The 20873-nt window shown below is 44.9% G+C and overlaps 1 protein-coding gene across 1 annotated transcript in view; it reads right to left on the bottom strand.

Moving 5' to 3' along the window:
- The window catches only part of EMB1187 (Protein kinase superfamily protein), a 91036-nt gene that overhangs the window by 53575 nt on the left and 16588 nt on the right, over positions 1-20873 (bottom strand). Inside the window, exons 3-6 of the mRNA XM_086505574.1 lie at positions 12501-12607; positions 11953-12058; positions 11745-11867; positions 11543-11634 (exon numbers count right to left, since the gene is read on the bottom strand). Of these exons, the coding sequence (XP_086361700.1) occupies positions 11543-11634; positions 11745-11867; positions 11953-12058; positions 12501-12607 (428 nt within the window). The remainder of the gene's footprint in view (positions 1-11542; positions 11635-11744; positions 11868-11952; positions 12059-12500; positions 12608-20873) is intronic.

The raw sequence follows: 20873 nt of genomic DNA, 5'->3' as shown, positions 1-20873 counted from the left end.
ATACTAGTCCACATAAGTAGTTACTCTTTCATGTTCCTTTTGGGCAAGCCAGTCCCATTCCTTCCGTATGTCCTGCTCGAAGTCAGGCGGAAGAAATTGTTCATAAAATTCAGATTTGAAGCTCTCCCAAGTTCTGGCCTGAGAACCTTCCAGAATCTTGGCTAACCACCAATTACTTGCCGTTTCCTTGAGATGCATCCCCACATGGCATAATTTGGATTTTTCTGTGAAGTGCCCATTGGTAAAGGCGACTTCAAACTGTCTGATGAAGGACAGTGCTTTGGAGATGTCTCTCCGTCCGTTGTAGGTTTCGAACTTGATGTCCTTGTCGCCTGATTTGAAGACTCTCATGCGATGTTGAGACTTGCGACCTTGCTTCTTGAATCGAGGCTTATCTTTAGGTTGATGTAGGGTAGTGGCAGTAGCGGATTCCTTCTTCTGACGAGATGATCGAGAAGTAGAAGTATAATCAAGAGAGTAAGATGGTGATGAGATTGAGATGTCCTTGCTCTCGTCTAGCAGAGAGAGCGCTTTTTCCTGGCCTTTCCTTGAAGTAGGCCGTTCATTCCGATCCGAAGATCCTTTGTGCACCTCGGCACGTTCTTCTTCTCTTACCTCCTGTGGTCTCACGCCAACAGTGTTGTCTGGATGTTTGGCTGCATCAGTTCCATTCGTTTTCTTCATTCCGCCCAAAAGCTTTTGGACGTCTGGCAACAGTAAGATTTGTTGCAACTCCGCAAGCTGAGCTTGCACTTGTTGAAGCTCCTCTTCAACGCTTCTCCCTTGGCTCGACATGGTTCTTCCTGTTCTTCCCGGAATCCTCCTTCTTTGCAGAGAAAGAGAGGAGTCCGAGCTCTGATACCACTGTCACAAAACGGGAGCGTACACGAGCACTTAGAAATCTGAAAAATATAGTACTTTGCAAAAGGGAGAGAAGGGAGAAGATCGACACAGTATTGGGGACCAGAAGATGGGCTGGTCCCCCCCCCGTTAAGAGTATTCTTTTATTCAGGGAGAATTCTTATACAAGCACGAGAACCCGAGGAAACCCCTCCGTTTTGTAATCTTAGACCCGAAGGTCGTGCTTTCCCGTAAAGGGCTTGGGCACAAGGCCGTTCCTTCCCGTAAGGGACTTAGGCGCGAAGCCTTACTTTCTCGTAAGGGACTTAGGCGTAAAGCCGCACTTCCCGTAAAGGACTTTGGCGTATAGCCGTACTTCCCATGAATGTAAGGATTCTAGGTACTAATCCTTAATTAAGTACTTAAACTCATGATTAAGACTTAAGAAACTGAAACTGAACTTAGAACAAGACTTAGAAGACTCTGTGTTTGATTGATTGATGACTTCTTGAAAACTGAGTACAATAAGCTCGTTATATAGGAGACGAAGAGACATAAATGAAAAGACATGTCTCTTAGTGAAGAGACATGATTTTAGACGTAAAGACACATCCTTTCGGCGAAGAGCTGCAACCATTGAGCGAAGAGTCGCACCTGTAGAGCGAAGGGGTGTGACCAGTCGTCGAAGGAGTGTGGCTTTTGACGAAGAGGCACGTCTTTTGGGCGAAGGGGTGTGACCATCCAACCGTAGGGGTTCTGCTTGGCATGGCACTTCGCGTATCTGCAACTAGGAGCAGATGTATTGCTGTTAACATAGTCACAATCGTGACATTCCCTCCCTCTTTAAAGAAAACCCAAGGTAGTTGAAGAAACTCCGGGAGAAGGAAATGTATTGTTGTTGTGCTTCTGCATCCAAAGCTCTTTCTGTTAAGTCCCACATCATGGCACTATTATTGACCATGACTATTTTGCCAAACTGAAAACTGATCATATCTGCAACTTGATAAGTGCCTTTGTCAAAGTCATTTGTAACTTCGAGCTTTGTCCAAGAAAAGATTGAATCTGTATCTGCTTCGAGTGAGCTTATTGGTAAACTGACTTGAGTTTTCTGTTGAATGATGACCATTGGTTGGAAATCTGTAAGGTATTTCATTGGTTTGTCCTGAACAGTAAGATCCTCCTGAAGGGATGTCGTAGATTGAGACAGAGTAGTGTTTGGAGGTATATCCATCTGTAAAGGTTTATCACTAGAACAATTCGTGTCAAAGGATTCATTTGCAGCGACTAAAGTCATGCTGCAAGAGTCTGTATGTGCTTTATCCTTTGCACCGCTGAAGGTAAGGAATGGAGTCTTCAACTTTGAAAAATTATCATTCACCACTACATTTGGTATCTGTTCAGAAACAAAGACTGTATTCTGCAAGGGCGGTGGTGAGGCGACTTTTTCTGCCTGAATCATGGCCATAGAAGGGTTTATGTGCTTGTCCGTTGTCACACAAGAACCTGAATCTTCTGAATCTTCAGCTGTTTCAGCGGGTATTAAGGCTTCCAGTTGGGAAGGGAGAGATTGAGGGAGCTGTTTCCTCTTAGACCTCTGCAGAATCCTCTTGCACAAGGAAAGGATCAATAAATCTTCAACTTTATTACCATCAGATAAGAAAGACTTAAATGTAGGGCATGGCTCGCGAGGGGAAACTTGTCCAACGTCGCGGCATTCACAACCGAGTACTCGACTAGGGTCGGATATATGTGCCACTAAGTAAGCCCATCTTGATATTGCTGATGATCTGTTGGAAGCTTCATATTGCTGCTTTTGTTGCTGATGATTTCAATAAGAAGTTGGTTGCTTAGTACTGTAACATTTCCAAGAATATTCATGCTGAGATTGTTGCTGCTCGCACGAAGGTACTTTGCGTCTAGTTGTCTCTGAGAAACCATGCTTTGGGTGAGAAAATTTTAGTTCCGAAGGCTTATGTTTGAGTGGTTCTTTCTGGTCGACCACTAAAGCGTCGGAAGAAGATGCGTGTATTGTCTGATAAGCTGTTGGGTGACTCCGAGAAGACCTTTGCATTTGCATCTGATCCAAGCGAGTGTGAATTGATGCGAGGCTCCTAGAAAGTGCTGCCATCTGCACTTTGAGAACTACTATCGAGTCCTTCGGCATATTATGGTCGTTGCCATCTTGTGATCAGGCCATGTGATTGCTCAGCAAGAGTAACTGTTAACTTAAAATAAGCTCACGAACTGATACTTCGAGAGCAGAAACTGTTTCTGGAGCAGGTTCCGGCTCTGGGGTAGGAGAATCTGGGAACAGTTTTCTAGCAAGTCGGCGTCCGGAACCTCGTCTATGTACGACAGAAAAAGGGATGGGCACCCAAAACTCATCGTCTTCGGTGGGTGCGGTTCCGATGGTGCAGAGAGGAGAAATAGAGGGCCAACGCTAGAGGGTGAGATAGTGGGGCAGCGTGGCCAATCTGATAACGCTCGCTGGCATGCATTGTCAATTTATTTATTTTTCTTGGCTCAAGAGGTGCACTTAATAGGGTGGTTCACATTGGGAATAATTTAACGGCTGGGCGGCCATTTTAAAAACATTAAAATTGGAGCTATGTATACGTTGCAGTTGGACTATATCGCAAAACAGCCAGCGTAAAGAGTTGCCGAAGGGGTGCAGCGCATGATATTTCAGCAGCGAATTGCACAAAGGGGTGCGAGCAAAGGACAAGGGGTGACCTTTCACGAACAAGCATGCCCATTGATTTGCAGCAGTCAGCGAGAGTATTCAACCGCCAGCACACAGAGAGCCAGACCAGCAGAAAGATATTCCCATATACAAAAGGGTGCCAGCAAAGTGAAGAGGTGCTGCCCTTTCACATGAAGAGGTGCGAGCACAAAGGGGAAGAGGTGGCCGCTTGCCAGCGTTCAGTGACCTCTCGCATGAAGGGCTGCGAGCACACGGGTGTGAAGGGGCACAACCTGATGGAGGGGCACACAAAGGGTCACCAGCAGAGGGTTTCCAAAAATTCACCGGGTATGCCACACACACATCCGTGTTTCTGTCCTGTATTTATGTAATTGGAACACAAAAATTCATGTTACCTCATGCACGCATATGTGTGCGTGTACCACCTTTCTTCTGCTTCCATGCAACTCCGGGAAGGGGGGGAGAGGGTAGCGGCGAGGGTGAGAGGCTCACAACCTTCGGGTCCCGGGAAAAATTTTCTCTGATACCACTGTAAGGATTCTAGGTACTAATCCTTAATTAAGTACTTAAACTCATGATTAAGACTTAAGAAACTGAAACTGAACTTAGAACAAGACTTAGAAGACTCTGTGTTTGATTGATTGATGACTTCTTGAAAACTGAGTACAATAGGCTCCTTATATAGGAGACGAAGAGACATAAATGAAAAGACATGTCTCTTAGTGAAGAGACATGATTTTAGACGTAAAGACACATCCTTTCGGCGAAGAGTCGCACCCGTAGAGCGAAGGGGTGTGACCAGTCGTCGAAGGAGTGTGGCTTTTGACGAAGAGGCACGTCTTTTGGGCGAAGGGGTGTGACCATCCAAGCGTAGGGGTTCTGCTTGGCATGGCACTTCGCGTATCTGCAACTAGGAGTAGATGTATTGCTGTTAACATAGTCACAATCGTGACAGTGAAGGGCTTTCCCGTAAGACGGGAGGTTCCTACAAAACAAACCACACAAAGCATTAATTCTCAATGTGTATCAACACCTTATACCTGTCGCTCCTTGCTCGGAAAAGCGACCTCCGTACTCAGTCGTCACACGAACACTTGCAATTTTCCGTCGCCTGTCTCTGCTCCAGAATCCTAGCGCTAGTGCTTTCTGCTGCTTCCGGTCTGTTCTAAAACTGAAATGCTGGCTACCCTTTTATAGGGTCTGGCACCCGGCAGGAATAGAGCCGCAAAAGCAGCGTCTTGGCACCCTAGAGAGAGGAGAGAGATAGATCGCTGGTGTTGGCGCTTTTTAGAGAGAGGAGAGAGAGAGAGAGAGAGATCGCAGATTTCAGCCTGCGTAGCCTATTAGCGCTGGCTTTTTTTTAAGGACTTCCTTTATTTTATTAATAAAGGCCTGGTCACTTAAAAAGTGACCGGCCACTTAATAAAATAAAGTGTGAACCTGTTCAAACTTTAAAAACTCACTTAGTTAATGAAATCAATGCTACACGGACACATTCCAGGCGTCCCTGGGTGCAGGACACGACACAAATGCAATGCAGACACAGACTCCTCGCGGGAAAGCATCTGCCCTCCCGTGACTGTTCCTGCTTTTCGTAAAAAGCTTCATTGAACCCATCTTTATTCTTGTGCTTGCGTTCTTACGCGTATTTTCTTACTCAGTTCGGATTTCCTCCTTAGCCTACGGGATGCCCCCTTACTGGTGCACTCGTCACCCATCGTGTGACGCATCAGGGGCACTCGTAACCCGGCCCTTTCCACCGAACTTACGGAAACTCCTTCGCGATGTTTACCCTCACCCATCAAATGACACATCAGAGTTGTCCGTTCTTGATGGCAGTTCCTGTAGCTACAATCTTTTAACAGTTCTTAGTGCACATAATAAAATATCCTAAAAAAAGAGATTAATCATTAAAAATAAGAAAATAGTCCAATTAGCAACAATCCCCTCCCTCTCTGCCCATCTACTCAGCTGCTGCTCAAGAATAGATGCGTACAACCGTGCCAATGTGTGTCCAATCATGATAGTGCGATAGTTCCCAGGCTCCATGGGGTCTTCCGACTTGAAGATAGGTACAATAGTAGATAGGCTCCAAGTATCATGCAAAGCCTCACACACAGCACGGTTAAACATAACTGCTAGAAGCTCTGCTAGTAAATCTCTGGCATGCGTGAAATGCTCAGCCACTAGGCCATCATGATCATATGCTCTCCCAGTCCTCATCCTGTCAATGGCCTTCCTCACCATCTCAACGATGAAAAAAGCACATGTGTGTGGGCATGGATCGGGGGGATCGGGAAGGGGTGGCTGCTCAGGAACTGTGTACAAAGATGATGCATACTGGCCCCAACCCTCTGTAGAAGTGATGGCAGGGGGGGGGGGGGGAGTGCTCATGAAAGAGCCTCCATGCCTCACGTGAGTCCGGACTCGAGAATAGCTGGTATAGATCCTGCTCTAGGCGAGCCAAAAAAGCCCTCTTCTTCCGCCGCACTAGGCGTCGGAAGTCAATCTGTGACTGCATGTGAGTGATGTCCCCCAAAAGCACCTCCTTCTGAAGTCTAGCTCTACTGTCCCGGCATTGCTCATCATAACAGTTGTTCTGGGGCATGCTTCCCGAACGGCTTCTCTACTCAGGCTGGGTACGTGGGTATGCCTCTGCTGCTGCATCATGTAGTGTCTGTGTCAGTATAGTAGTAAGCTCCTCCAGAGGTCGCCCTGGCTCCTCTGTGCACAGGCGTCTATAGATCCCATCTATGTATACAGAGTCCGTCTCCCCGTGTAAAGGTGTAGCGAGTAGGGGCTACTGCCCGTCGCCTATGCTACACTAAGCTGAAAAGAAATGGTCAGCAACACAAGAGCATGATCCATTGTCACACCAACAGGTCTGGGTCCAACCGTAAGGTCCTCGATACTAGAGATGACGCTCGACTGTGCCATGACATAATCCACTGTGTTGGCTCCATGTCTGTGTGGAAAGCACGTAAAACCCCCGACAGCGGGAAATCTCCGTAGGCCATTCAAGATGGCCAATCCGTGTGTAGTCCCCATGTCTATCAAGTGTCGTCCATACTCAGTGTGTTCTCTATCCTATGATAGTCTGGATAGGCCCGTCTCTGCAACATCCAACTCTCTCAGCATCTCCTCTGAGTATCATAAAATACTGACTGATGATGGGCAGTCCTAGCATTGAAATCCCCTAGAATGATGATGTCACCATCTCTAGAGAACTCCCATATGTCATCATCCAGAATAGAGAAGGGGGATTGTCCTCTAGGTGGTGCATAAACTGACGTACTCGGGGGAAAGTAGCAAATAGCAATGTAAAGATATCTGCCCGTCTCTGATCTCAATCTCACCCACATGTACCTAGCTTGCTCATCCTTGCGGGCTATATGTATCAATGGCTGCAACTCCTCCCTAAATAACACTGCCACTCCTCCTGAGCCCAGCCCTCTGTGCTCTGATCATGTCTCCTGTCTACAGGCTGTCTCCTATCTATATCCACTAATATGAGGCATAGATTTCCCCGGTGCCTGATGTGTCTCAGAGTAGAAGACGATGTCTCTTCCCGTAAAACTATCCTCAAAGGCACCCACATCAAGGCGCATAGATCCATTGCAATTCCAGGTGGCAACTTTGAGTGTGGTCCCATAGGTCTCGCACCGTCATGTGGAGCGCCGCTCTATAATCACCACTCGGCCATCTATGTAGAAGGCCGTCTTTCCCTTCTCCCTTGCCGCTTGATCTCTTGCATTACCTCTCTCATATGCGCCAGCTGTGTGAGAGTGAGGTCATCTCCGAGGAATATGCCCGTTTTCTTTAGTGTAGGGCGCTTCCTTCTTTGCCTCCATGGATGGAAAACGGATGATTAAAGCTCTCCCTTTTGAAGTCTCCCCATTGCCTTGTGTCTTCTTCCCTACCCTCCATGCCTTTGTATGAGTAGCCTCACTACCCATCATGCGGAGAAGTTCTTCAACTTCCCCTTCCACATATCTCGTTCTTTTAGACCGGTTACTCTTATATGCAATGCTCTAGTTTTCCTTCATTTCTCTTCTTCTATAGTCATGTTGATGATTGTAGGAGTGGGGACAGATGTGGTTTCTTTCCCTTTCCCTTTCTTAGCGACTTCTATCCATTTCTCGGCCTCATCCGCCTTCTTCTGTGTCTTCGTGATCACATCCATCCACGAAGACGTCTTTACCACCTTCTGTTCTCCTCCTCTGTGATCATCCGTACCTGCTCCTTGATGACCTTGATCTCGTCTATCACCGAGGGCTGAAATTCCCCTTCTTCCAGTCCACTGCTTACTCTATCCGCAAGTTCTTGCTTGAGGGCTGTGACCTCTTCTCTAAGTGCCTGCGAATCCGCCTTAAATGCTTGTAGCTCTGCGTGCAAGTCCTCTTTCTCCTTCTTCCATTGCGCGCTTTCATTAAGAAACATTTGAAGAAGGCTTGCCTTCTCTTTCCACCATCCTTCCGTCTCTGCTTTCCATTCTTTCATCTCCCTTTCCATTTGTGTTATCCGCTTGTTTGTAAGCGCAAAAGTTGCCTTTGTATGGGGCTTACATATCGGCAAAATGATCATGGCCTCCATTGGCAAAGCGCTCATGGCCTCCACTGGCAAAGCGCTCATGGCCTCCATTGCCGATGCGGATATAGCTCGATGCTCTGGCTCGGCTGAGTCCATGCGGACAGGGCACACTAGAAACCTATCCAAAAACAAGGATAGGCGAGCGAGGGTGTATCCTCCTCAGCTCGGCAAACCCCCCGATGCGGGTGTATACATCAGCTCAACCCACTACGGGCATAAGCAACCGAGGCAACTCAAATGAAGGCCTTGCACTCGATGTGCTCCGCAGTGGCAGAGAAATGCACGTGCCCCCCCCCCCCCCCCCCCCCCCCCCCCCCCCCCCCACCCAGCAGAGTCAGCTCATGGCTCAAACAGGCCCCTATTGGGCGCTGGCTCAATCCACGCGCAACCCCCTTCTGTGGGAGAAGCTCGCCTGCTGCAGCCTCTGCGTGTCCTGCACCTGTGCCCTCTTCAGCCTGCGCGCTGAACCTGCTACAGTCTCTGCGTGCCTTGTACTTGCTACGTCACCTCTTGCTGCCTTGCATCTGTTGCATCACCTGCAGAGAGAGCGAATCTCCCTGCGCGCTGCCTTAAGTACCCCCCCTGCCTCCCCCCCCAAAACACAAAAATCAAGCAAATTGCTATACCCAAGACTTTGACAAATAAGTAAAACAAATACCTAAAGCCAAAATAAATATCACATTGGACTATTCATTTAAGATGCTACAACTTTAACATTAGGCCCCTCGGTCGGTGCTCCATAAGTTGGTCAGGTTGAGAGTTTTAAAACTCTGCAACCCCTTTAGGCCTCTCGGCCATATATCTGCAAGTTCTTTATGGGTTCAGTTCTTCTAGGTTAGAGTTTTTAAACTCTAACCCCTTGTTCTCTCGGCTAGTCCTTCAAGTTGACCGTTGTTCATGCCACATCATCACTTTGTGAAATTAAATGTGTAGTAGACTTGGACACTCCAAGTCAAGAATCAACCGCGACAGCACCAAATAACCACTTCAAAACAATTCACAGATCACAATAGATTTGCACTAGCCCAGCGGAGTTCCGTGCCTAGAGATATTGGCCCCAAAGACTGGCGCCCCTTTCGGTATTTCTTTTTATATTAATCAATCATCAAAGTACAAGAGAGCGGTTAGGGTTTCACTCTCAGACTCTGCGTCCAGATGCTCTGAGAAGTGAGGCCCTCACCACTAATTTAAAGGTTACAAGGGATGCCCAAAAGCAGAGCCCCAAAAGCTTCAAATCAAAAGCAATTGCTCTCTCTCTCTCACAGAGTCTCAAAACATGAAAGCAAAAGCATTCTCTCTCTCTTTCTCATTTAAGTAGAGAAAAAGCAAAATTTGCGTCGCTCATCATTTTCCAAAAAAAAAAAAAAATTCAGCCTCCGTGATTTCCGGAAATTAGGGTTTCTGCTGTCCGCCACATCATCACTTTGTGACAAAATGGCTGAGTCGTACAGAGTATGCATGCACCTACCATTTTGATGGCTATATATGTAGAGAGTTCTTTTAATAAAAGCTGCGCTCGTATGTTTCCTGGTCGGCATCTCTCCTTTGTTGAACTCTCAGCTATAGCGGCCTTGTTGCTCAAGCCTTGAACTGGTAATAGCGATATCAAAGGCACCAATCAATCTTCTCAATCCAGCAATAGAGCTCTCAGTCTTCTCTTGTAGTCGTTGGCGACTTACAGGTCGTTCTCAACATATAACCTAGTTGATGATCTGCAGCTACTGCCATACGAACTAATCTACAGCTATGAAGGTGTTGTTCCACCCGAAAGGGACCAGTTGCATATACACAAGCTTTAATTGGCTTTCCTCAAGACCTTAGTGAATTAAGGGTGAAAAAAAAAAACATTTTCTTTAATTTTCATCAGCAATCAGCACGACCATCGAATTGATATGGCGCATCAAATGGATCATCTGAGGCAAGCCGACACAATCAGACTCGACGTTTTGCCAGCATTGGGCGACCATGGTACTACCCTCAAACAGTGAATCCAGCTTCAATCGTGCATGCTTGGTTCAAACGGTTCCTCACCGCTTTCAGAAAAATGTTTTTTTCAATAAGGTTTGATTCGTAGAATTTTTAATTGAAGAACAAAGCAATCTGTACTTTGAAGCTGGATTAAAGCTCCGTTGTTTTATTCTATCAGTCGACTGACTTTCGAAGGGCATAGATTATTTGAGCTCAACTTAATGCTCTCATGAGCTTAAATATCACAAAATCTATGAAGAAATCGCACTAGCCAAGGACATACATGCAAACAAGTTGTGACACAAGTAACTATGACTGCGTTATGAAGAGGTCAAAATGTCCAGTAAAAAGATACCACAAGGTGTTGACAACTACCAACACATACATGTGAAAGAATGTCAGCTGAAGGTTTGTCTGAATCATCACTTTCCCGCTATACATGTGTATGAATGGAACGAAGAAGAAAAGCTACAAAGGATTGTCATTCTTCAAAGACAAACGTTTGTAGATCGGTCTGAGACGTCTATGCTTTTTTTATTTGTCTCAAATTTACATGTCAATAATTGTTGTCCTATGAACAAAACATGTAAAGGGTATAGACACTACCTATGCATGTGCATAAAGTAAGACCACCCTAAGACCACCCTCATTGTCTATGTATGTTGTTTGTGGTCGAGTGGATGTCTGTTGTCCCATTCTGATTGTCTTAAGGGCGAAGCGCACGCACCCTATGTTGAGTGTGTGTGTGTGTGTGTGTGTGTGTGTGTGTGTGGGGGGGGGGGGGGGCACCTTCAACTCTTGTTACAGATGGCTTCTTAGAGTCCTTCTCATGTCCACATGTTTCGCAGTTTGTCAGCAGTCGGTCATAAGGGGGGAATGTTAGATAAAACCTCCTACCATACAGAGGACTCTTAAAGATCCTGTTGCACTGTCATATGAAGGACTTAGGCATCTGGTATTCATATACTCAAAGGTATGAAGATAAATATAACAATTAAAGTCTTTTTGAATGCCCCCAGACTAGGCTTGCAATGTGAATTACTTGACAAATAACAGAGCTAATACCTACATATAACTAACTTGCTCAAGCTAGCACACCTTGACCTTATATCTACGGTCACTTATTCAATCACATTGCTCAAATTAATGCCAAAGAATTCATTTACTCGTCTAGCTAGTCAACTGATGATATCCAACACATTATGCAGAAGATTATCATCACTCTAGCATGCAATGGCAACCAACGATTTCAGTGCAGTAACTGTGAAAGTGATGCCATCCATAATAAGCCTCAGAATGAAGGAGTGATTGGCTATTACCCATTCTCGACAAAAAGAGAGCCATGAAGCAGAAAAAACAAGTTCTAACCTCCACATGCACACCCTTCAAGCCAAATAAGGTATATTTAACATGCAATAATTATAACAGGAGAAGAATCACCTTTAAACTCTGAACCTCTTCTCTTAGTTTCTTAAACGAGATTGATTCGTATCTTCGCTGCTTTATGTCATCCTCAAAAGATATACTGGAAGCTGTATAAGAAACTTACAATTAAAGATCTCTAAGAGAGGTTGGATCCAGCACATATAAACCCAATCAGAAAAAACTAACTCTGAAGCAAATCAAAGGCTCAAGCTTTAACCTTTCTCCAAGAGTCTAGACATATCTGTCCATAATTGGGCATCCTTAGGGCCAGGAAGAACCAGTTCATGTAACCTCCTCACTTCCTTTGCAATCAATGAAGCTAACTTTGGTGTAGTCATCTCTGAATCACATAATAATCAGAATCTCAAGCAGCACTAAATCATACAAGAACTAATAACTGAATATTCTTGTGTTGTGAAGCATACCAGATGATGTTAGCGTCCTTGCATCAATAAATGATTGCACCATTCCATTTTGAAACACACCAAGTAGCTTTGCTCCAAACCCTGCATCAGACAACGGTCGGATGACCTACCCAGTTCGAGTAAGTCATTTCTCAGCATGCCCATACAAATGCGAACAAGAGATCAAACAGGGGTTGTAACATGATGAGCCCTTTGAAAAAAACACACAATCCTCAACAACTCTCATGTATAAAAATGCAAACACACTCTATGCATTGTTCTTCATCAATCCCTACAGTCTCAAAGCTTTTATTTCATGAGAAAAAAAAAAATTACACATGCCATATGCCTCATGTCTTAATTATGTAATCAACTTCACTCCTCTCTTCAGTATAAAAGAACGAACACTATTCTTACAACACCCAATCCTTTAAACCTCTTTCTTCAACAAAACAAACCGTCTCGTAAACCAGTTTAAGCAAACACAAAGAGTCTCAAATCTAATTGGTTAATGGGCACTGCATGTAAAAAGGATGAATTGCCCAAACAAGAGACAAGTATGCACAAACCTGCAACTCTCGTTTCCTGTCAATGACTTCATCAGTGTTCGGACCGAAAATTCGGACAGTCACAGAATCATCTTCACCTCTGCTTGTTTTTCTCGATACCTTTAATACTGCCAAAATTGGGTCTGTTAGTTTATACTGACACAACAGATGTACAAAATTGAATGCAGTTTTGCTGGCACATTTATCGAAACTGAAGTCAAGAGTGTAATTGGTCAAATTTTCCTATGAGGCCCTTGGAAGCAAAACCCTTTTTACTGGCCCTCTGGCCATATCAAACATGCTAGATTACTAGATTGAATTTTCCTTGAGGATCTTCCTCTTCAACATTCGGTCTTAACAAAAAGGCAGAAAACCTTATTGATGCTGAATAAAGGCTTTAGGAGCCTATCTTGCTTCCTCTTGACCCTTCTACCTTCAGAATGGTGTTCATTAGACAGAATGATCAAGACACTTGCCTTTAATGGTCAACTAAAGCCAAAAAGTGCATACTTTTGACTAGAATGAATCAAATACACATACACCTTCAAGAACCACCCAAAACCCTACCTCATGCATCTTACAATCTTCAAGCATTCATCTGCATGCACACACTTTAGACAAGCTTTTTCTCCTCTAGCCATATAATGTTTACTCTCTTAAAATCTCTCTTCCCCCCCCCCCCCCCCCCATCATCGCGCAAGATGATGGCTTCTCCACACAACAAAACACCCCCCAGGACGCTGAAGGCGACTTTCATGCTCACACACAAACAGCTCACAGAGATGGGAAAAGAGATGGAGTGGAAAGCGGAGATGGAAGGTTGGAGGAAGTAAAAGGCAGGTTTCCTCCATAAGCAAGCTAGCAAAGAGGAACAATGGAAAGCGGAGAAGGAGAGCATGCGGACTCAAATCAACGCGCTCAAAGGGGAGGTATCTACCCTTAAAAAAGTGCAGGCTGAAGTTAAGACAAGAGGGGAACTCGAAGAAGGAGAATTTCAGCCCTCAGTGATCAAAGAGCTCAAAGTCATCAAGGAGCAAGTGCAGGCGATCAAAGAGGATGAGAAGCAACATGAAGCAAAGACATCTACATGGGTGGAGGTGATCACCAAGACGCAAAAGAAGATGGATGAAGCGGAGAAGTGGATAGAGGTCGCCAAGAAAGGAAAAGGGAAGGAGGCATCAACCCCCACACTAGGTATCATCAACATGACATTAGAGGAGGAACAACGAAGACGCTCACGTGTTGTACATGTGAGAGTCACCGGTCTAAAAGATAAAGATAAAGTCGAGGAAGAAGTAAGTGAGCTCATGGAGTTGATGGGAATAGATAAACGGACGCACACAAAGGCATGGAGAGTCAGTAAAAGAAGTGGAGGTATTGGAGAGACATCGAAGGAACGTGCTCTCATTTTGCACTTTCCCACTATTGAGGCGAAGAAAGAGTTTTTTAAGAAAAGGCCCACATCAAAGAAGACCGGCATATTCCTTGGCAATGATCTCAGTCTATCATAGCTTGCCCACATGCTATACCTAGATGAATCCAAGATAAGCCAAGATTCACCCTTAAAGGGTAGTGCAAGGTAAAGACCCATGGTAGTCACCCACAAGCTATGGATCTTGGCTGAAATTGCTGCTGTTGTTGACTGAAAAACGCTGAGAATAGAGGCTGAAAAACGCTGGTCAAAGGGCTGCTGAAAAACACTGGCTTTTGCTTGGAGAAAACGCCAGGTCTTCAAGGTTCTTGCTTGAGAGAGAGCGAGAGATGCCTACTGCAAGTTCGCTTGCCTGTGCACTTCCTGCTCTTCTGCCAGAATGCACTAGCGCTAGGTTTTCTTTTATACTTGCTTAGTTCAATTGCCCTACCCAGTTCCCAACAAAAGTTTTTAAGTGAAAAAATGGCTAAAATAGGGAAATTAGGTTTAATGCACTAGAAAATGCTCTTGATGGATTCTAATGGTAATGTTGATGATCATGCTGTGTGCAACCAGAGGATATGCATCTACTCTAAGTGCCTGGACATGCACGGTTTGCGAACAAACTCGCAAAAGTGCCAGAACACTTCCTAAACTAGGCTAACTGAACCCCTGTCATAAAGTAGCCTGTCCACGTACACATAGGGTTAGATGTGCACGTGACATAAACCCTCTGATTCCTGCCCAAAAACAGTAACTTCAGCATGCTGTATTTACTGGTTTTTGCCCTGTTTTCAGCCCTAAAAAGTCTCCGAACTATCCTCTGCCAGTGGAGCACTGTTCCCAATGGCTCTGGTGTCTATATGGCTGAAAAACAATCAAATTACAGCGCATACACGGCGCTGAAAACGCACCTATTTGGTGAGGTTATGACCCTCACCGGTGCCTGCTTTGGAGTAGTAATTAGCTACTCCTGTTCCTGCTCAAGGAGGCTCTTGCCTCAGCACAAAAGCATGAAACCTGAAACCGGCTTGTTTAATCCAAAGAGGGCGGTAGACCTTAGACTTAAACCTTATTTGCTTTCACCCATTTAATTTGCCGCCCACTTTACCTGTACTTTCAAGATAAACAAAGGGGAAAGGAATACAGGCTACTAGAATGCACCTGTATGAGAAGACCGACACCAAATTGGCCCCTAACTTAGGCACCCCTTTCGGCATTTCTTTATGTGGTTCCCTACAAGCTGTCCCGCACAAGCTTGGCTGAATTTCAACTGTTCCGGCCCAATTTCGGCAGCATGACTGTACTAGGACCCTTCACAATCAGTATTCCCACGCATTCAATGACTTTCCCAACGCATACAGGCACTTTGCAAAACCTGGCAAGAATCTGCAGCACGCTGAATTCTCTATTTTCAGCCCTGAAAATGCGCCGGATCACTTGTACAGCGGTCCCCTCGTGTCCCCGAACCTCCTGGGGGTATTAGGGTCCGTTTAGGGCCAAAACCCTAAACCTGCAAAAATACACAGCAGGCTGTAATTTACTGTTTCGGGCTCCATTTCGCGTGCCGGTCGAATCCGTAGCAAGCCCTTGAGCTCCCGCACCTGTAAGGCTACTTGCCCTTTGAATCGGACGAGATCTCGGACGTGAAACCTCTCCGAATCACATGTACCTGCGGGGGATTAGCCGCTAGCTAATCCAGTACTTGTGCAAGAGGCTCTTGCCTCGGCAATCGCGCATGAACCCACACAACTGTACATTGGTCAATTGAAAAGCCCACTAGAGGGGCATAACATATTGCCATAGAGGAGAGAGAGGGCAATGCGTAGCGTGCAGGGCATCACTCCTGGCACCGCACTGTACATAAGAGGGAAAGGAAGCACTCCATAGCTCTTAACCTGTGACAAAAACCTCAAATCAGCCTCCTCTCTCATTTTAGGCGCCCCCTTCTCTGGCCAAGAGTAGCAGAAATGCTCACAGAGTGACACCTCGCCCAGTTTCCGATTTTGGCCAACGGGGCTAAAAATATCTCAACTGGTGCGTCAGTTGACTTGGCAGCAGAGCAATAAAATGTTCCTCTTGTCATTCCAGAGGTAATGACGCGAATACATTTTCAGGTCCCAAAATAGCGGTTCCCTAAATTTTAGGAGATGTTGCCATTGTATCTTTCTAGGTCATCCGACCCCCTTAGTACACTGCAGCCACACCCAGAACTGAAATGTAGCCTCTGTAGCAAAGGATTCCACTTTGGCTAGTTAATGACCCCACTTTGGCTAACCATAGTCTTTGTCCAACCTTAGTGTTCTCTTGCCCTCAGGCATGGACTCCCTCTGAACAGTTCCACACTAGCTATGCAATGCAGGGCAATTAGATTTCCCGAGGGGTATTTCCAAAAAGTGAAAGTAAATAAATAATAAGAAAGAAATCAACAAAAAGGATATATAGTAGTCCCACGTTGGTGACATACCCCCCTCTTGAAATCTCAAACGTCCTCGTTTGCATCTATGTCGTACATGCTCACAGTCAACACTGATGTATTCAACACCTGTCGACATATGTACGACACATACATGCTCATTGTCAACCTTGGTGTATTCAACACCTCGTCGACACATGTATTGTCTGCGTGTGAACCTTGTCCCAATGACATAGTGGTAGCTTCGCACTATGCCATTGCTTTGAGTCATTAACTTTCCAATGACAAAATGGTAGCTTCACATTTTGCCATTGTCTTTTAGTACACGTTGGATCCAGTAACACTTTCAAGCATACCCAAACCGACAGTTTAAGAATGCAGTTACACATGTACCCTTTAGTAGAAGCAATTACTGTATCCTTGACAAACTGACAAGGAATACTCACTTCTATAGCACTAACCAAACTTTTGGACATTCCATAAGAGCAATTGCCAAACTGACAATCTGTACAGCTCTAACATTCATGTAACATGTACTTGATTTGAGCTCACTTTAAATACCATGTACATCATTTGTTTCAAAAGCCATTGTCACACTGACAATTCATGTAGCTTTGAAACTCAAGGGGTCAAGGTAGGTTGCAAATCGAAGGCTTCAAGGTAAAGTGATAACACAGTTGGTGACTCTGCAAGTTCACCTTCTTCCATCCACTTAGCATCCATTGGTGGATAGTTTCTGAACTTTACCAAGTAACGCCTAGCAACCTTGCCTTTTACTTTTCTTTCCTTATGTGCCAAAATTTGTCCCGGGACCAAGATCTCGTCAAGTTCCTCGACTTCTGGCTGATCTTCAGTTGGCATAACCTCTGGCACATCACCCACATAGGGTCTGAGAAGACTCACATGAAACGCATTGTGCATCTTCAAACTGTCAAGCAATTTCAGCCTATATGCAACATCACTGATTATGTCGCACACTTGAAAAGGCCCATAGTAATGCATGCTGAGCTTTGGAAACAGTCTTTCCTTGCCCTTCATCTTCTTTAACCTTGCCTTTTTAAAGCGTAGAAGCACCCAATCACCAAGTGAAAATACCACTTCACGACGGTGACGATCAGCTGCTTTCTTTTGCTTTGCCTGAGTCTTTTCCAAGGCCACTTTGACCTTCTTGTACATTTCATCCATGTCCTGAACATACTTATCTGCTTCAAATATCTTGTCTTTTGTATGCAGTATGGGAGGAACTTTCTTGCCACCTTAAACTATCTCAAAAGGTGCCTTGCCAGTTGATGAATGCACCGTATTATTGTATGCATACTCCACCAATGGCAAATACTGCTCCCACTTTCCTTTATGCTCTCACACATAGCACTTCAACAGATCTAGGACAATAGAATTTGCCTCTTCTGACTGCCCATCTGTTTGAGGATGAAATGACGAAGAGAATTTGAGCGTTGTGCCCATATTCTCAAACAAGCCTCTCCATAACAAACTTGTCATGCGTGGATCACGGTCGCTAACAATCGACTGTGGCATGCCATGATACTTGAAAATATTGCTCATAAACAAGCGTGCCATCCGATCTGGCTTTATCTTCTTCCTGACAGGAATAAAATGAGCCTGTTTGTTGAATCTACAAATGATGGTCCAAATACCATCGTTTCCTGTCTGCGTTCTCGGAAGATCAAAGATAAAATCCATAGCAATACTTTCCCATGGTTTATCTGGAATAGGTAGTGGTTGCAATAACCCTGGTGCCTTTTGCCGGTCAAACTTGACCTTCTGGCAAATTAGACACTCTCGCACAAAGGCATCCACATCTGTTCTCAATGTAGGCCAATAGAAGAATGTCTCAACCGCTTTAACTGTAGCATCGATACCACGATGCCCTGCATACGGTGGGACATGACTCTCTTCCATAACTTTGCGTCGCAATGGCTTTGTGACACACAATCTGCCATGCATCATCATGAACCCATCTCTGAGAAGTTAGTGTTCATGACGTTGTCCATCCATTAGCTGCTCGAAGACCCTTGCAAAATCTTCATCATTTGCATATTGTTCCCTCATATCATCAAGTTCATGATGATAAGGAATTGACACAGCTGAAATTTGTGGCCTCCTTGACAAGGCATCAGCCACAACGTTCTTCTTGCCTTCCACATGCACAATCTGAAAATGGAACATGGACAAGATATTTGCCCATCGCATATGCTTCTCAGATAACTTTGCCTGTGTCAAGAAGTATCGCAAGGTTTGATGGTCCGTTTGGACAACAAAGTCTGCACCTAGCAGGTAGTGTTTCCAACTTAAGAGTGCATGAATCACGGCCTGCAGTTCTTTTTCATAGACTTGCATAGTCTTTTCTGGCCCTTGCAAGATTCTACTCTCATAGGCTACTACCCTGCCATCTTGCATTAGTACTGCACCAATGCTACTACCGCAAGCGTCGCACTGGACCACAAATGACTTCCTAAGATCTGGCAACACAATGATTGGATCTGAAGTCATCTTTTCCTTTAAGAGATTAAAAGCTGAAATCTCTTTCTGTGTCCATCTAAGGTGACTTGCTTCTTTTGAAGAGCATGTAAAGGTGAAGCAATCTCAGCAAAATTTCGGATAAACCTTCTGTAATAGGAGCATAGTCCCAAGAAACTTCGGACATCGTGCACCGTCTTCAAATCTGGCCATGACTTGATCGCTTCAACTTTTGCAGGATCCATTCTGACACCATCCTTTGAGACAATGTGTCCGAGAAAATGAATCTCTTCCAGAAAAAATTCACTTTTCTTTGCATTGATGAGCAACCTATGACTGCGTAGCTCTTTGAACACAATGGCCAAGTGATGCCTATGCTCCTCTTCATTCTTTGAGTAGACTATCATGTCATCAAAGAATGTACCAACAAGCTGCTGGTGTGGACGGAAAATTCTGTCCATCATCCTATTGAACGTAGCAGGAGCATTTGTGAGACCATAGGGCATCACTAGAAATTCGTAAAGGCCAAACGTTGTTCTAAAAGCAGTCTTGTGCACATCCTCTGATCTAATGCGGATCTGATGGTACCCACTCTTTAAATCTATCCTACTAAACATAGCTGCTCCTTCTAATTTGTCCAAAATATCATCAATTCTAGGTATAGGGAACCTATTCTTGATGGTATTCTTGTTCAATGCACGGTAGTCGATGCACATACGCCATGAGCCATCCTTTTTCTGCACCAACAACACTGGAGAACACAATGGGGATGAACTGGGCTGAATCAGCCCCTTTTCTAAGAGCTCTTGTACTTGGCTCATTAGCAAAACTAACCCTGTACGGAGGCTTATTTGGTGGGCTACTGCCTGGCACCAAATCTATCGCATGGTCCTCGGGTCTCTTTGGCGGTAATTGAGACGGTAATGAATAGGAAAAACAGTCATTATACTGTTGTTAAAACATTGACCTTTCTTTATCTAGCACAGATAAATTTGATTCATCACAATCTGACACTTCACGTGCAAAAACCAAGTACGCAGAAAGATGCTTTTTCATTACAGAAGTAATAGCAAAAGCTGATACAGTGGGAATAGACTCCCCTTTAAGCTTTACATCCAGAATGTGAGTCTTTCCCCTGCTCTGTACAGTGATCTTTTTGTTGTAGGCATCCATGATTCCCTGTACACGAAATAACCAAGGAATACCTAACAACACATCACATCCGTCCAGTGGCATGATGTAAAATTCTTCAACATCTACATAGGACTGGATATGTAGGCGCAACTTTCCGATGATGGGTGTCACAGCCTCTATATGGCCAGGACATGCCAAACCTGCCTCTGCTGTATACCCCATCTCTTTAGGTCTGATTCCCAACTTTGAAGCCAATTCTGGGGAAATGAAGTTGGCTTTGGCACCTGGATCAAAGAAGATAAGCAATGTTTGATCCCTGACCTTTCCCCATGCTCTGCAAAGCTCACTTGCATCTGAATTTGGCTTGTCGCCCACCATATCTGGCACTAGACCAGCCATGGGCTTCTTTCCTTTCCTGTCCTCCTTGTCTTTAGAATTAGCTGGCCTTTTCTTTGTAGGATAATTGTAAGCAATGTGGCCAGGCTGCTCATAGATAAAGCATTTGTTCTCTGACCTCAGGACCTTATTTTGCTCTTCCGACTTGCGAGAAAAACATCTTTTCCATTTCTTTGCTGGTCCCTTTTCTGATTCAGCCATAGCTTTGCCTTTCCCTGCGTTGGCTGGCTCCTGAGTCCCTTTTGGAACCTCATTGGGAACGTGCTTCTTCGCTGAATTTTTCTTGGTTGATCCTTCCTTGACGCCAGTATTAAATTCACAATCTTCTCCCTTGAGCAAACCATTGCCAGTGTTTGCTACCTTGATGAGCTGCGTCAAAGTAGTGACTTTGGTCTTCGTGCAGTACTTTCTCAATCCTTTGGGTAGGCCACAACAGTATTTTTCAATTTGTTCTATCAATGGCACAAACCTATAGGAAGTTACTAGAAGTAGAGCTTTCCAAAACTTCCGATTGTAATCATCCAGATTCTTGCAAGTAGCAGCATTAAGCTGGTGCCAT

The sequence above is a fragment of the Adiantum capillus-veneris genome, chromosome 29, assembly GCF_014529385.1.
Source record: "Adiantum capillus-veneris isolate H3 chromosome 29, ASM1452938v2, whole genome shotgun sequence".
NCBI classification, from domain to species: domain Eukaryota; kingdom Viridiplantae; phylum Streptophyta; class Polypodiopsida; order Polypodiales; family Pteridaceae; genus Adiantum; species Adiantum capillus-veneris.
This window is presented reverse-complemented; position numbering and strand designations above follow the sequence as displayed.